This window comes from Triticum urartu, chromosome 1A, assembly GCF_056163025.1.
Source record: "Triticum urartu cultivar PI428250 chromosome 1A, HENAU_Tu73, whole genome shotgun sequence".
NCBI classification, from domain to species: Eukaryota; Viridiplantae; Streptophyta; class Magnoliopsida; order Poales; family Poaceae; genus Triticum; species Triticum urartu.
Genome location: NC_141873.1, coordinates 577,092,409 through 577,109,819, shown reverse-complemented (window position 1 = coordinate 577,109,819; position 17,411 = coordinate 577,092,409). Strand labels below are relative to the sequence as shown.

At 45.4% G+C, this 17,411-nt stretch overlaps 1 protein-coding gene across 1 annotated transcript; it reads right to left on the bottom strand.

Annotated features, from left to right (window-relative positions):
* Window positions 1-6,149: 6,149 nt before the first annotated feature.
* On the bottom strand, window positions 6,150-8,146 carry LOC125531513 (putative polyol transporter 1). The gene is made up of 2 exons (XM_048695895.2): window positions 7,902-8,146; window positions 6,150-7,806 (listed from the first exon to the last, which is right to left on the bottom strand). The coding sequence occupies exons 1-2, from the start codon at window positions 8,023-8,025 to the stop codon at window positions 6,383-6,385; spliced, it is 1,548 nt and encodes a 515-aa protein (XP_048551852.1). The 5' UTR covers window positions 8,026-8,146; the 3' UTR covers window positions 6,150-6,382.
* Window positions 8,147-17,411: the final 9,265 nt, after the last annotated feature.

Below are 17,411 nucleotides of genomic sequence, written 5' to 3'. Positions count from 1 at the left end.
TAACTAGCGGAGTACATCATTTTGAGTGGCAGTAGCACTTAGGCCATATATACCTTGCACTTAGCTGCGTCAAGCTTATGGTAATGGCAGATGGGCGTAGCACTTAGGCCATATGACGAGAGCACTTGGTACTCGTCTCACTCGCCTAACTACCGTGCTAATAAGAAGTTGATGTGATAGTACTGCCAACCCGGTTTGGCACCCAGCTCGAAAGCAGCATCGCGTACTATATGAATAAAATACAAGGACGCATGCAGGCTCTGGAGAGTAGTAGTACCACGCGCATGCGCCCCTGTCCGGAGTGTAGGCGTGAGAGAGATGGGAGAGGTGGGTGTCATATGTCACGCGTGCCAGTAAAGGTGGCCCACCAGCTGAAATACGGTGAGTAGTTGTTATACGGGGCAATACAAGCAAGTCTAGCCTCGAGTCGTTTTTTCTCCTGTAGCGAAACCTAGCCGCCGCCACCACCAGAAGAGCCGCTCCTTCCCACGCCGTCTTCTGGCAGCTCTCCTCCGCCGGTGACCTTTTGATTGTCGATGGTGAGTGGGTCGCAGGATCCCATGCGTGTGGATTGTTTTAGCTTTAGGTTTTAGGGCCCAAGAAACTTAGGGTTTTGGATCCATCGACATCTTGGCTTCGGCGACGGCGACGGCCATGCTAAATAAAGAAGCTCCGGATTCTTCTCCGGCGAGGCGGTCATCTCTATTGTCGGTGAAGGATCTGAAACCAGTTTGTTCAAGCAGGAATGTCGTGGCAGCAACAGTATCCTTGTGGTGGACATGTGTCCTCGGGCTCCGCCGTTGCGACGGTGTCTGCTCCAACGTCGGTGCTAAGCTTGGGAGGTAGTTGTGGAGCGGATGCAGATTGTGGTCTACATCGACGGCATCTGGAAGACAGAACGTGTGCTGGGCTCGTGGTACGTGGATGGCAGGTATGGCTTCGTCCTCCAACGTCTTAGTCACGTGGGGTACCAGATCTGGAATTCGATGGCGTGTCCAGGGTGTTGCCCCGATCTGATTCGTTCAACGATATGGTTTCGTCTTTGGTGAGTCACCTTGGAGGTCCGCAAAGCTGCATATCAGTGATGGAGCCACGTCGAGCACGAGTGAGAAGGTGATCCGTCATTTTTTCTTTCGGTGGCTGCTATGGTGGTGCCGGAGCAAGTGACAGGCGTTGGTGTCAACCGCAGAGACGTTATGTTGTCTTTTCAGTTTTGTCATGTCGGTCTTTATATGACTTATATTTTAATCTTTGTGATATGAACGAGATACATATTACCATGCAAAAAAAAAGCAATCTGGTGAGTTCCCTGCAAAAAAAAAAGCAATGTGGTGGGTGGAACAACGGACGCGATATGGAGGGGAATTTTTGGTTTATGGGCGTATCTCACCCTATATGAAAAATATTTAGTAATCAACAAAAAGTCAAAAAATATGAAATTATTTTCCAAATAAACTTGACTTTTCATTGTACTTGTAAGAAAAATTCCAAAAAAAAACTCCCTCTTTGACTTCTTTTTAGAAAAGACAATTTTTTAATCTAAAAAAAGACAAAATAGTGACCTATAATAGCAAATAAAATTTATCTTTTTTTCTCTGAAGTCAACTTTGGTTTTTTTGTTCATGAAAATTTATATACTAATGCAAAAGTAAGTCACGTTTATTCTAAAAATACTTCTAAACTATTTTGACTTTTTGTTTAATTATTAAAAAAATCTCTATCTAGAATGTATATACAACCAGGAACCAAAGTATATTCCCCGACACGATATAGGCTGCATATGAAACCCGCTGTATAGAAACCGTGTCCATGGGCGGTTACATGGGCTGGGCCCCTAATCCAAACACAGGTGGTCAGTTCCTCTTCATGGGCTTAATTAGGGAGAGGGGAGCTCCTTCGCAACAGCAGCAACCCATGAACCTTGTGACATATTGCCAATGAGTATGTGTAAGCACCTAAATAAACTAATGAGGCAGTTTTGGTTGGGAGTAAAGAAGGAAAACGAAAAAAAAAACATAGAAGACCATGACTCAACCAAAATTTATGAGAGGGCTAGGATTCCGAGATTTTGAATTGTTTAACCTTGCCCTTCTTGGGCGGCAGTCGTGGAGGTTACTACGGCATCCGAGCTCTTTGTATGCACGTATGCTTAAGGCGATATACTACTTGAGTGGAAAGATACTTTCACTGAGCTAGGCAGCCGACCCTCGCAGGTGTGGCGTTGCTATCATGGAAGGGAGGGATGCCATGTGCCAAACTTTCATAAGGAGAATAGGTGATGACCCCCCCCCCCCCCCCCCCCCCCCCGCGCGATTGTAAATGAACTCATAGATATAAATGATACAAGTGCTACTTGGAGGAGGGATATCGTTGATCAAACCTTTCTGGTGGCGGACAAGTGTACGGTCCTAAGTATCCCTATTTGCACTCGGCGGATGGACGATTTCTGGGCATGGAATTTTGAGAATAATGGTATGTTCACAGTGAGATCGACTTATCGCATGTTAGTTGAGATAAAGAGAATGAGAGAAGATTGGCTAGAAGGTAATATGGGAAGTTTGGATTATGAAGCACATGAGAATAGTTAGACCTCTTTGTGGTCGGTTAAGGTGTCGTGGAAGATCCGTAATTTTCTTTGGAGGCTTGCCAAACACTCAATCACTACAGAGGATCTTAGACACAATAGGAACATGGCTGAGGAGAATAAGTGTCAGTTATGTGGGATGCCAGACTCTTGACATCATTCACTGTTGGATTGCTCAACAGCATGGCGCATGTGGGCACTAGTAGATAAGGATGTGGCCGAGTATGTCTAAGCTTCAGAGGAACCACATGCTAAGTTGTGGTTATTTTCACTTATAGATGGTCTACCGCATGCTAGTCTCATAAAGCTGGTCGTCACCCTTTGGGCGATCTGGGCAGCTCACCGTAAAGTTATACATGAGGGAGTTTTGCAAAGTCCGTTGTGACACATGCTTTTGTGATGAACTATATAGCATAGCTAAATACAATTGTGGAACCTGGTAGTCCTGGTGCGCAAGTTGCACCACTGGGTGCGAAGCAAAGCGCGAGTCATTGGAGAGCATCGGGTGTGGGAGTGGTCAAGATCCAAGTTGATGGTGGGCTGGCTAGAAATGGAAGGAGCGGGGCAACTGGTGTGTTGCGATCATTCAGAATTTTTTAGTTCTTCAGCTATGGTCTTCAGGGACATAGCAAAACCAGCGACGTTGGAAGCACTGGCATGCCGCGAAGCATTGGCATTAGCCCTTGATCTATCGCTAGACCGCATCGTTATTGCATGTGATTGCACGGGAGTTGTAGGAGATATAAAGAATTGATCGAAAGGAAGGCACAATGCTATTATCAAGGAAATTTGTGCTCGAGTGAGAGACTTTACTAGCTGCGCTTTTATTTTTGAAGGACATAGTATGAACTTTGATTCTCATAATCTAGCTACTCCCTCCTTCCATCTATATAGGACCTAATGCGTTTTTCGAGGCAAACTTTGACCAAATGTTAGAGCAATAATATATGACATGAAACTTACACAAAGCACATCATCAAATTCGTATGTGAAAGGAGCTTTCAATAATATAATTTTCACATTATGCATGGCATGTAGTATAAATTTTATCAATAGTCAAAGACGGTCTTGAAAAACGCATTAGGCCCTATATAGATGGAAGGAGGGAGTAAGTTTTCTTCTTCTTTAGATGTGGGTTGCCACTTGTGGATGGGATCTCCCCACAACCCGTTTGTAATTCTTGTAAACCTTACTCCAAAATTGAATAAAGTATGGTTTACCCCTAAAAAATGGACCTTGTGACATGTTTTTTTAACACAGTACAATCGAAACCGCTCATATACACTCATCTCTATGAATGTACGATGGGAACGTCTCCTCCAGCTGAAACACACATAGCCGGAAAGCTTGGAAAAGATTCAGGAAAACGCGAAAACCAATATCAAGTCTAGGACTTGAACTCTGGTGGGCTGGGGATGTCACTGTCCTCTTAAAAATCCAACCATAATTTGGTTCGCAACCTTCTCACAGGTTGGGGTCGATGCGAGTTTTTGAGGTGGTAGCTGGTGCAGTGCACGTCACGGGCGTAGGCGTGACACATATTGTTTTTGAATCTGTTGTTTTTCTTTTGCAGTGGAGGGCCCTTTAACCAGAGAAGCGTAAAGAGGAGATAGGCTTGATCAAAGGTGGATAAGATTTTGCAATAGATCACAGCTAAAATCTTCTTTTCCATTTGTGTTACTGCTCCTGCTTGAAGAATGTTGTTTCCTTCAGTTTGTTAGGTGGTCCGCGTACTCGTTTTGGTGGGCTAGAGTGTTGCCACTGCCGAGCATGGGTGGCTGGAGTGTACGTACTCCTTTCGTCCATATTATAAGATTTTCTTGCAAACTCTTTTAGTTTGCAAAAATGCCTTATATTGTGCGATGGCGGGATTACTTGTCTTTGTTGTTCTCATGTGCAGTTGTGTCCCCGGTATGCGTGGGTGGTGAGTACGGCGGCGATTGTTGCAGGGTTATGGATTGCTTCTCTATGCGCTTCTCAATCGCCAGTGCCGTCTGTGACACAAGGATTTCTTCTCGTTCCCCCTAGGGCCGCACATCAAAGGGGAGCCCTCCCCTCAAACCCTGGCCACCACACCCTAGCTTGCCCTCCGAGGGAGGGTGCGTGTGTGTCGCAGACCTATGTGGCCCTTTCAACCCAAATGGATGCCACCCCTTGCACCACCTAAGAGGGGATCGGGACCTTTTTGGACCTTCCAGTGCCTTCGAAGGTACTTTGTGACCTTCTTGGTATTGTTGTAGCACTTTCAGTTTCCTCCAAAACACTTCTGAAACACATCTGATATTTCTGGAGCATTTCCGCTACATTTCTCTCGTACTCTTAACACCTAGTACTCAACAAACTGATGACCGTTAAGCGTGTGACCCTGCAGGTTCGGTAATATGCAGACATGACCCGGAACACCTTTTGGTCAATAATCAATAGCAAGATCTGGACACCCATATTGATTCCGACATACACACGAATATATTTATTGAGGGTAATTTTTGTTTGTGTACACAATTACTTTTGCTTCGTGATACATAACAAAACCCGAGGCAAGACTTTTTTGGTATCCTTGTGAAGCAATAACTCAATGAGAATACCAAGTTATCCTCGTTACGGTTTTGTTCTCTTTTCTCGTTTTCGTATTCCGGTATCCCCATGATTATATCACGCTTTGTCTGGCTAGATGATGATGGTTACCATAATATAGAGATGGACCAGAGCATATCTCTCCGTCATCGGAGGAGCAAATCTCAGTCTTGAACTATCGAGTCCCTAGACATGCTTTTCCGTATACCTGAAAGTTGCATTATAATTACCCAGATACGGGTAATGTTTTACAACCCCAAAGTAAGTGGCCGACATGAAGGTACACGACATTCTCATGGTCTAAAGACGTGAGTATATCCTAACACTTGATATGATTATACTAGTAACAGAGTGACGATGTGATCTCGTAGTGTATCATTAGTTGGTTGTTTCCAACAACATTGTCCTACTAACAATGTACTTTCATTCTGGCATCTTTGTTACTTTTAGCTTGTGATCTAGAAAACATGATTACCATGCGACACATGAGCTAGTCTTAGAGACGAAACTAGGGAGCTACTTAGTGTTTATGTTTCCACACATACAACTGACATTTTCTCTGAATCTAACATTCAAGAACTATTGCAATTATAGCATGAAAATATAAACATTAATCATAAACATGAAAAATACATAAATACTTTATTATTTCCTCTAGGCCATATGTCAATAGTAAGGTCATCCATCATGCAAGTGCTAATGAGATATTAATGATATGTATATTCGATTGATCCAATCCTGAAACAATTCTCTTGACATTTATTACGTGACACCAATATTGCCATGTTCTTCAGTTATATATATATCGATGGCACAACATGAGAAAATCAATCTTACCATTCACGGGATATCCCGCGGAGGGATTCACTGCTATATTTTATGGGTTTTGCAAATTTTGTTGTAGTGTTGTTCAAGAGTGTTACATTAGCCTTTTCCTTTTGTTTCAACACGTATCAAAATGTTTCATCGTGCAGCATTGTGTATCGGTAAATTCAATGTAAGACAAGACACACTCTTATTTGTCAGTAGGCGACGAAACATTCTGATACACTTTGGTGGAAAAATAAAAAACACAATGAAACATCCCGAAAACAGGACGAATTTGATCAAAAACCCAAGAAAGAAGTAGCAGGAAACTCAAAAGAACCCCCAATGGATGGTGATCCATCCCTTGCATGCATGCATGCATGTTACGAGGAAACCCACTCTCCGGCCGTACGTTAGCTAGTTCATCTCCACAGCTGCTTTCACCTGCTTGTCTTTGGTGGCGGTGTCGTCGTCTTCGACGGCGGCGTCCTTCATGCCGAAAAGCTTCCCTATGTCCTCAAGCGGCTGCCCGCGCGTCTCGGGAACGAAGGCGTAGAAGTAAAGCCAGCCGAGCGCGGCGAGGCCGGCGTAGAGGAAGAAGCTGCCGCCGATGGTGATGGCCTTGGACAAGGAGAGGAAGGTCATGGAGATGGCGGCGCTGGTGACGCGGTTGCAGGCGACGCCGAGCGCGAAGCCGAGCGCGCGCACCCGCAGCGGGAAGACCTCGGAGACGTAGACGCTGGTGATGGGGCCGAGGCCCATGGAGAAGAAGGACACGTAGGCCAAGGTGGAGGCGATGCACAGGCCGACTGCCCACGTGATCTTCTCGTCCGGGTGCTGGCCCACGACGGTGAGGCCCGTGCCGAGGCCGATGAGACAGACGAGCATGCCGGCGGTGCTGGTGAGCAGCAGCGGCCGCCGGCCGACACGGTCGATTTGGAAGGTGGCCAAAAGGATGAAGAGAGTCTTGGTGACCCCCATGGCGCATGTGACGCCGAGCAGGTGGTTGTCGCCGGTGATGCCGGCGCTCTTGAACACGCGTGGGCTGTAGAGCACGACCGAGTCGGAGCCAGTCGCCTGCTGGAAGAAATGGACGCCGAGCGCCGCGAGCAGTATGCGGCGCATGACCGGGGTGGGCGAAAAGATGAGCTCCTTCCACACCTGCTTCTCGTCACCGCCTTTTCTCTTGGGCACGGCGACCACGTCGCCGTCAAGGTCGCGGGGGATGCCGGCGGCAGCCTTGATTTGGTCAAGGCGCTCCACGGCCTCCTCTGGCGTGTCGGAGGTCTTCTCGAGCACGACCCTGGCGTCGGCGAGGCGGCCCTTCATGACGAGCCACCGGGGCGACTCCGGCATGCCGAGCACCATGAGCGCGAGCAAGGCCGAGGGGACGGCGCCGATGCCGAGCATGATGCGCCAGTTGATGTGGTGCGGGAGGCGCGCGAAGGCGAAGTTGGAGACGTAGCCGAGGAGGATGCCGACGTTGATGAAGACCTCGGTGAAGGAGGTGAGGAGGCCGCGGGTGGAGGCCGGGGCGACCTCGGCGGTGTAGACGGGCGCGACCATGATGGCGAAGCCGACGCCCATGCCGCAGACGAAGCGGCCGAACATGAACATGACGTAGTTGACGGCGAAGCCCATGACCAAGGAGCCGGCGAAGAAGATGGCGGCGGCGATGATGACGGTGTAGCGGCGGCCGATCCAGTCGGACGTCCTGGCCCCGGCGAACGAGCCGAGGAGCGCGTAGACGCTGAGGATGCCCATCATGATCTCCACCTGCACGTCCGTCAGCCGCAGGTCCTCCTTGATGTAGAGCGACGCCCCGCTCATCACCCCGACGTCTGGAGTGGACAGACGTACGGAGCTTATGCATGGCGAAAGGAAGAAGATGCGATTGCCTTTGATACGTATATCGGAAATGTAGGGAGGCACGTACCATAGCCGAGGACGACGGTGGCCATGGAAGCGGAGAGGGCGCAGGTGCAGGCGTACTTGAAGTTGCTCTTCTTCTTGGGCTCGACCGCCGCCGCCGCCGCCGCCGGGAGCGCAGCAGACGCCATTGTCGATCGATCCCTCTTCCAAGCTTGTCCTCGGTGAAGCGCCGTACGTGGTGTGTTGCCCGGTGGTGCTCCCTCCGTTAACTTGCTTCCATTATATACGCGGTGCACGTAAGGCGTGTAGGGGAAGAAGAAGGCGGATGTGATAGATGATAACTAAAAATAAGAGGATGCCGACGGAGAGAGTGGGAATATATCCTTTGAGATGGATGATATGGACCCATGATCTTCAGTCCTTTGTCCGATCCCATTCTGACAGCCAATCAACCAATCAAGGCAGCAGGGGAATAGTTTGAACGAGGCTTGAGCTAGACAGATGCTCGCTTAACCGGCCACCTCGACGCCGCCGTACCATCACCACCTAAGAGTGGAATAGATGCTCTCACGCTTATGGAAACGGCCGGGCTTCTTACAGAAAGCGTACAAATTATCGGTCAAGGCGGGGAATGGGTACTCTTTGGCCCTGTTTGGTTCGGCTGTGGATTTCTAAAAGCAGCTGTGAAAAATCTGTTATGAAAAAACAGTTGTGGAAAATCTGATTTAAAAAAGATGTAGGTCATTTGGCAAACCAGCTGATACAATCTTTTCATATTTTGATCCGCAGCGGAATCAGATTTTGGAAAGCACGTCCTGAGTTGCTTCCGTTTTTGGTTCAGATTTTGGCAGCGGATTTTTAGAATCGGATTCTGCTGAATTCGCCCTTTGGTTCAGATTCTGCTGCGCGGCAGCGGAATCCGACGATAAAAGCTGAACCAAATAGGGCCTTTATTTATCTCGTCTCAGCTTCGACGCTCCATTTTGGAGGAAGCAGGAACGGCATCTCTGCCCAGCTTTACAGAAAGGCAACAGTCAAGCATAATGGGGACACCACTGTGCATGAGAAACAACAGAGGCTGAAAACAACGGAGACAAGTACGTACGTACACTAGACTACAACCACCCACACTCAGCAGTGGGGTGGCAACACTGACTCCGGCCCACTAGCACCGAACGTCTACAGCAAGAACCAGCACCAAACGAGCACAGGGACCACCTAACACACACAAGCACAAAAGGAAACATGCTTACGCCGGAAAAGGAAAGAAGTCTAACGGCATCTACAGCCGGGCGCCACAAACCGGCCTTAAATGTCCGGGCGGTCCGTCCGGTCATAAAAATTTGATCCAGACAGACGCCTCAAACGAGGCTCATATCCAGCCCAAATATAAATCGGATATGGGGCGCCTGGGTGTGTTCGGGCATGTCTGCCACGTCCGACTGACGTTGGGGTCCCACGCGGAATCACCAGGATACCCGATGGTCCGACGGACATCTGCTCCGATGGGGTGTGAACGTCGCGTGGCGCCGGTCTGGCTCGCCGCCCGAAGTCAAATCCGGCTATATTTAAGGTGGCTGGTGTCCCCAGATCCTAACCCATCCATCTCCTCCCTCTCCGCGCCGCTAGCCCAAGCCCATCCACCTCCTTTCTCCCGCTCCGGCTCTCTTCCCACACTCATCGGCTTCGCCATGGTCCGAAAGAAGATAACCACCTAGGCCATGCTCACATCGGAGCGCCGGTACGAGATCCAACAGGGAATCCGGGCAAGGCGCGCTGCCCGCATCGTTGTCGGGCTGCCTCCCGACTCGCCGAAACTGGAGGAGGAGGAGGAGCAGGCGGAGGAGGAGGAGGAGGAGAAGGAGGAGGAGGAGGAGGAGGAGGAGGAGGAGGGAGAAGAGCAGCAGCCGACTCCGATGGAGGACGACGAGGAGGCGGAGCAGGAGCTGGTGTCGGCTCCGGGCTTCAAAGTGGGGCAGGCGGAGGCGAAGTTCGCCGTTGCCCAAGCGGACAAGATGGCGGAGCAGCAAGCCATCTTGTAGTCCATCCAAGATGAGGCCTATGTGGAGGCCAACTGGCGGTTCATCCAGCAGGAACGGGCGGTGACCAACGCCCTATTCGATGAGGTTGAAGCGGAGATGGATGCGCAGGCCACCGCGGAGGAGCGCAGGAGCCGGAGCTGCGGCTGCTGCCCATGTACCCGGCGCCGGGCACAAAGATAGTGACATCTCCGACGAGGAAGAGACTAGTTGATTTATGTAGTATGTAGGATTTTTTTTTTCTTTGCATGCTTTTGTATATGGATTTAAGATTTCTACTACTATGAAGTATCCGGATGTAGATGTAGAAATTTAACACTTGATCGATCAGTGTCCGTGAACATGTCCGTGAACGTTTGAGGATTAGATTTGCTATGCTCTAAGTTGTGACCTGCGAGCCACCTTGAAGATCTTCTCCATCCTCAAGTCCATCTCCTGTTTACGCACGCTTGCTTCTCCGGCAGGCAGCAGGGCCCTTCTTCACTGCGACATCAAGGCAACATGTGTAACGGCCACAGCCATGACGTGCACTACCGTAGCTAGCACCGTTCCCGACCATGACGTGCACTACAGCAACTTGCAAGCAAAATGAAACAGCGGGAACGCAAAAAGGAAAGAAATTACTTGTAGGTTGTAGCCATCAACATACACGTCAACACCATCCCCAAATTGCGAACCAATCTATGGTGGGATGATTGGAGAAACTGTAGTATCCCTTGCCCATCAGGTTTAAGTTTACGGTGACTTCGTAAATTTTAACATGATATGTCGGCTCAGTTTTTAGAATGTGTTCATAGAAATAAAATGTGTGTGTACGTTCATAGAGGTGAGTGTACGTTCATAGAGGTGAGTGTATGAACATGTACCTGAGCGCTTGCGTCTGTACTGTGTTAGAAAAAAACACCACCCCCAAGTTTAGGCTGCCAGCCACCTCCACGAACGTCTCCTTTCTACAGTACACTTGTCTGGTGGCAGGGCCCTCCACTGCGGAAGGAAGGCAACGGATTTGAAAACCACATGTGGTGTCACGCCCACGGCCGTGTGACGTGCACTACAGCAACTACTACTCAACACCAGCGTCGACCCCAACCTCTCCCAACTAGCTCCCGCGTGGCCACCTGCGTGTGGATTGGGGGCCCAGCCCGTGAAACGCGTGCTCTCCTCCTGCTTAAACCGTGATGGGCTCAATGAACCCTAGAACTGATGAGGCAGGGCAGCATTTGATCAAACGCCTCCGCCTCCCCCCCGAATCTGGTCCTTGAACATTATTTGCAACTTCTTTAGAGTTACCACGATCATCCTCCAGATCTGCTTAAGATCAGATCACGTGGCATTATTGAACACACATGTACATTTCTTGTTTTCCAAGTGCACCGTACAAGTGGAAATAGAGTTAAGTGCAGCATGATTCTTGCTAGTTGGCTAGTCTAGTACTGTGCAACAGAGATCCCAGTGGCAGCTAACAATATGTGTCCATGTCTGCTGACCAACAACACAATCAAATGTATGCGTAGTTATGGGAGGCCGTTGTCCCAAATGGCCTAGGACAACGGTGAGGTTGGAGCTGAGCGGCGACTGAAAATAAAATTTGGGTCACAAATTTGTTTGGGTCGATTTGCTCGCAGCTGGAATGGAGGGACAGAGCGCGCTGGATGGATCGATCTCGATAGAATCCATCCATGCATGATCCGACCAGATAGTGCTGCTCGGGTGTGGCTGGCACGGAGCTGAAAGCCGTCCTTGTCCACTTGCCTGCGATACATGCATGCACACAGCTGCACAATCTCCTTGGAAATGTACCCTCGCTCGCCCCCACACCCTATCTTGTAGGAGTATCTCTATCCCTTGGGTGGGACATGTGCATGCAACAACGAACCAGCCAATCTCATGTGCAATATTATGCACCGGCCATTAGCATTCAATTAATCATCACATGCAAAACCACCCGGAACCGCAAAGTGATTTGTTGTACTCTATGTGCACTGTCACATACATATACTCCCTCCGTTCGAAAATACTTATCCAAGGAATGGATGTATCTAAATGTATTTTAGTTCTAGATACATCCATTTATATCCATTTTTACATCAGGTATTTCCGGACAGAGGGAGTAGTTATTTTTACATACATGCATGCAATACATATATACACATACACATATGCTGGTACCATCATTTTTTTTGAAGGGAGAGAAAAGGTTATTTCAACCCATTGTAATTCTAACTCATTTATGTCTAGAAACCATCACATAAGACAACTTAATATTCCAATCATTCCGATAAATTATACATGCCATTCTGAATATCAAAATATTCTTACAGAAGGCACGCAACTTTGTACCTGAATTGGGGAACAATCGTTCTGGTATAGGCATCACATGAACATTCTTCGCTTTTAAGCCGCTACTGGCAAAAAAAAGTCTCACCCAAACGTTACATTGGAAATGAAACTCTCTCTCTCTCTCTCTCTCTCTCTCTCCGAAAACAGATAATTAAAAAACTTGCGCACCATTTACATAGAGAATTGCATTTCTATAGTATGCAAAAAATAAGCTTATAGTGAATTTTTTACAAAATGAAATTTCATAAGAAGGAATGAATTAGTGGCATTGGTACTACCCTTAAAAAGGAAGAAAACATAAGAAATTAAGTCAGTTAATGAAAAAAAATTGCACACAATTTACACAAAAATTGTGCCTTTCTAAATATGCAAGAATAAACATATAATAGTGAAAGTTCCACAAAAAAAGAGATTTCTAAGAAAGAATGAATTAGGGGTGCTCGTATTACCCTTAAAGAAGATAGAAACTAAAATAAAATCAAAATAATCAAGTTTTATAAAGAAGAATGGATTAGTGGCACTGCTATTACCCTTAAAAGAAGAAAGAAAATGAAATACAAATTAAGATAAAATCAAAGTCAAAATAATGAAGTTTTATAAGGAAGAATGAATTAGAGGCACTGGTGTTACCATTAAAGAAGAAAGTAAATGAAAAATAAATTAAAACAAAATCAAAATAACGAAGTTTTATAAGGAGGAATGAATTAGTGGCATTGATAGTACCCTTTAAGAAAAAAGGTAAAGGAAAAACTTGAATTATTTTGCACATAACCTTGCACTAAAATTGCACATTTTGCAATACGAAAAGAATAAGCATATAATAGTGCTGTTTCCTCGCTCTAATATAATTTACACACATATTGTAACTTAAGCATATAAATTTCTCAAAAGAATGAATTAGTGACATTAATATTACCCTCCAAAAAGCTAGAAAATATAAATTAACTAAACCAAATAATTAAGAAAGTTGCACAAATTTACCCAAAAATGTGCATTTGTATAATATGCAAGTATAAACATATAATGGTGAATTTCTTGCAAAGAAGGAATAAATTAGTGGCACTGCTATGCCCTTAAAGAAGAAAGAAAATGAAATTGAACATAAAAAACCATAACTAAGTTTTATAAAAGAAGAATGAATTAGTGACACTGATATTGCCCTTAAAGAAGAGGGAAAATAAAATAAAAACTAAACAAAATCAAAACAAATGCAATGCACATATGTAAACTTGTCCATCGAATAATGGCCAAGTGTAAATCAAAACAAACACAATGCAGTAGCAAGCAAGCCTTTCCCTCCCACCACCGAGTGTGCAATTTAACATAAATAATGTTGTGTGCCTCGAAAAAGAAAAATGTCCATGTCTTTTTTGAGACGACTGAACCACCCACGTCAGTCTTATAAGAGCATTACAGCCGTACATAGCTAATCCGCCACCTCTAACATCCACAAATGTGTTCATGGACAGTGACCGGTCACCCCTCATTGTAATGCCTCTACAGCCATCCCCCTATCTACCCCCCCCCCCCCCCCCCCCCAAATTATGCAACCCATACATAGATCAACACAAAACAATAAACAGACGTAGATCATAGTAGCAAACAAACATAGTCATACACAACCAAATGATCTCACAGTTCATCGCCAAACTGCACTAATTCGTACTAAAACATAGATAAAATGGAGGCTAATAAAGGCAGAGGAAATCACCATTTCTTCGCCGTCCCCTTCCCCTTGCGGTCGCTGGTGCGACTGTATCTCTTTGTGTAGCCGTCGATGGCAGGAGGGGCGGAGCCGTCAGAGTCAGAGCCATCGGAGACGTCCGAGTACGAGTCAGAGGAGACGAAGGAGTATATGGTATCGTCGCCCACTAGGATTCAAGTTTTAAACTTTACACTGATGCTTGCATTTGTATGAATTTATTGCAGGCCTTTCAACGATGCGCGTTCAGTCAAAAGAAATGTTTCCGTCGACTACGAAGACATTTGTGACGGCTTCATCAATCTTAAGATGACGTGTCAACTTGGTCTTTGGAAGGTGCTCATAGGGATAGGCCGGTGTGCGTGCGTGCGTTCGTAGTGATGATGCGTATGCATAAGCGTCTATGTATGTACTGTATTGAAAAAAGGTAAATAGATAGATAAAAAAAATTCAGGCAAGATCCTATAAATTTTTGGCACCAGTGTTGTTGGAGATGTTGTCTTGCCCCCAAATGACTGGCAGTCTTTTGGGCACGGCTGCGTTTCTAGGGACCGTTTTTGGAGATGCCGTGATTACCTGGCAGAATCTGATTAGATGGGAGGGTGATTTCCGTAGCGGGGAGGAAGGCGTGGGACGAGAGAGATAAAAGAGGATGCCGATCGAGTGGGAGGCCCGGGAACGCGATTCAGACAGACGCAATGTGATGTGGATGGTGGCCATCAATCAAATCAAATCAAGCAACAGCACGGTGGCAGACAATCGATCAAGGCAAGGAGGTAAATACTCTTTCTCTAATCTCAACGATCTCCTCAGCTCCTTTCTCTGATTCGATTGTGGTGCGTGCGCTAGCTGAGAGATTACAGCTTAAGCTAGACAGACGCTCAAGCTTAATTTGGACGAGCACACCATGCCGCTCACGATGTAAGTGGCGGTGGCAGGACACCACTTATCCCACGCATGCCGCCCACTAAAATGGCGTACGTGGACCGGTGCACGTCCACTTAAACAGCTGGGTGGACCATGATCACGGGTCACGGCGGCGACCGGAGCTGAGTGTTATGGCTGCCGGCGGAACCCGTTAAGCTCATGGAGGCGGGATTGGGAGCACCTCTTGGATGTTGACGTGCGTGCCCGCGAGATTATGGAGTGCAAGGTCTACGATCTTGACGGACGTGTCCGTACGGTATGGGGTCGTCCAGACGGCCGGTCATCACACCATACATTGCCACACCCAACGTGCGCGCTGAGGAGCAACCATGCATGCATGCACAAGGGGACCAAATCTCAACGCCCGGCTCGCACTGCAGGCTAGGCAACGCAGGTAGTCCAAAACTAGAGCACGCACACCGCTGTGCAATATGTTTAATCTAGCACAAGACGAGACGAGCGTTGTCTCCAACGTATGATGTGCGTGCTCATTCCTTGCTACAATATTTTTTAGAGTACGCAAATTGTATACCATAGCCTTTATAGAAGAGAGAATTGCAAGTACAAAGACGGCTACAACTCGCTACGAACAACGAGCGTAACACGAACTTCACACCCGGCTAGTCTAAACACAACCATCCATGACAAAACAACTACTCTCTCCGTTCCTTTATATAAGGTGTATTTGTTTTTTCATAAAATTTCAGAATGTAAGGTGCATTTCTCCTCATTCCTCATAATTCCCTTGTTAGCCCTCTAGAAAATGGAAAGTATCTCTCTCCTGATTGACTATATCTCTCCTTGTAGCAAAAGAAGGAAACTATCTCTATGTCGATTGCATGTATCTTTTTTTTTACTTTCCTGGACTAAATGATCCACTTGCCACTAACCAATAAATTTGCCAAGGGTAATTTTCTCCTAACACGTCTATAATTTCGTGCCTTGGTCCTTGTGCCGAAAATAATACACCTTAGATAAAGGAACGGAGGGAGTACTACACAAAAGAGACTGTTGAAAATAGAAAAACCTCGCCGCGTCTCAACCGACGCCGGTCACCTTCGAAGAACTGCAACTTCCATCGAGCTTCTTTTGTCGACGCACCATCCACCCTTATAATGCCTAAAGGAGGTGGCAAGTATATGGCGGGACTCGATCCGACCTGAGAAGGGCACCGTCTTGGAGACACTTGCCTTCAACCCTCTTTTTTTCATCCTTCTTGTTACATTTTGCTTTCATTTTTTGTTCTTTTTTTTAACTTTTGCTTGTCTTTTGAAATATCCCAAAGATCTCTATTACAAATATCACTGTGCATACAAATTTGAGAAATGTCAATCGTGTACTTGAAAAATGTTAAATGTTTCTAATGTATATGAAAATTGTACAATGTGTACGTAAAAAAAGTAGACATCAAAACTATATGAAAAGAATATTAATCATGTATTTGGAAAATGTTAAACGTGTATGTGAAAAAAGTTTTTGATGTATATAGAAAGTACAATGTGTATGGAAAAAAGTAGATATCAAAAAGTATATGTTTTAAGTAATCATGTATTTGAAAAGGTTAACTGTGTGTATAAAATTGCACACAATGTATAAAAATTAGAAAATGTGTACGAAAAAGTATAAGCTTTCAAAAATATTAATCATAAATTTGAAATATTGTAAACTTGTATATAAAAAAATGTTCCTTGTGTATATGCGCAAATGCAGAATGTGTATGGAAAAAAGCTGACATCAAAACGTATGTTTAAAAGAACTTGTTAGTCATGCATTTGAAAAAAATGTTCAAAGTGTACACAATTTTATTTTATACAATGTTATAAAAATATACGTGTAGGTTAATTTTTTTATTGCCAATAAAAAATGCATGTCACATTTAAAGAAATATTCACATGTTTCCAAAAAATGTACTCCCTCTGTCCCATAATATAAGAACGTTTTTGACACTAGTGTAGCGTCAGAAACGCTCTTATATTATGGGATTGAGGGAGTACATGGAATTTTTAAAAGTGCATTTATACAATGTTAAAAAAATGTCACAAAATTTTAGAGAGAACATTATTGGCATTAAAAAAATCTTCAATGCGCATTTAATTTTTTTGACTATAAATTCGAAAAAGTGTTCAGACCATGTATTAAAATAAATATATACATCATGTGTTTAAAGAAATTCAATGTGTATCAAATAAAATGTTTCACATGTAAACTACAAATGTATATTATATACTAAAAGAGTAGACATGTGTTAAGGAAATAAAACCATGCTTCCGACTCATTTTATTATCTCTCTGTTTTTTTATTTTTATTAAAACCTATTAACATGAGATCTAGTTTCGAAGATCTCGACACAAGAATCCAATGCGGAAAATGATTCCTGGTTTGAACGCATGGTTTAAAGAGATAAAACTTCTAAATAAAAAATCTAAAAAAAACTCATATTGCGATAAATGACGCACTGTACATGCAGTGCACCAATTGTCGCAACCTGCAAAGGTAGGAGTGACGTCTGCAACAAACCAAAATGTCTCCGGATGCAACAAACCAACAATGTCTTCAGCTACGCCGG

What these genes read in the sequence shown, in the direction of transcription:
- LOC125531513 (XM_048695895.2), bottom strand. Translation starts at nt 8,025, where the DNA reads ATGGCGTCTGCTGCGCTCCCGGCGGCGGCGGCGGCGGCGGTCGAGCCC. An exon ending in CACCGTCGTCCTCGGCTATG is followed by an intron (nt 7,807 to 7,901) that starts GTACGTGCCTCC and finishes TGTCCACTCCAG; the next exon opens with ACGTCGGGGTGATGAGCGGG.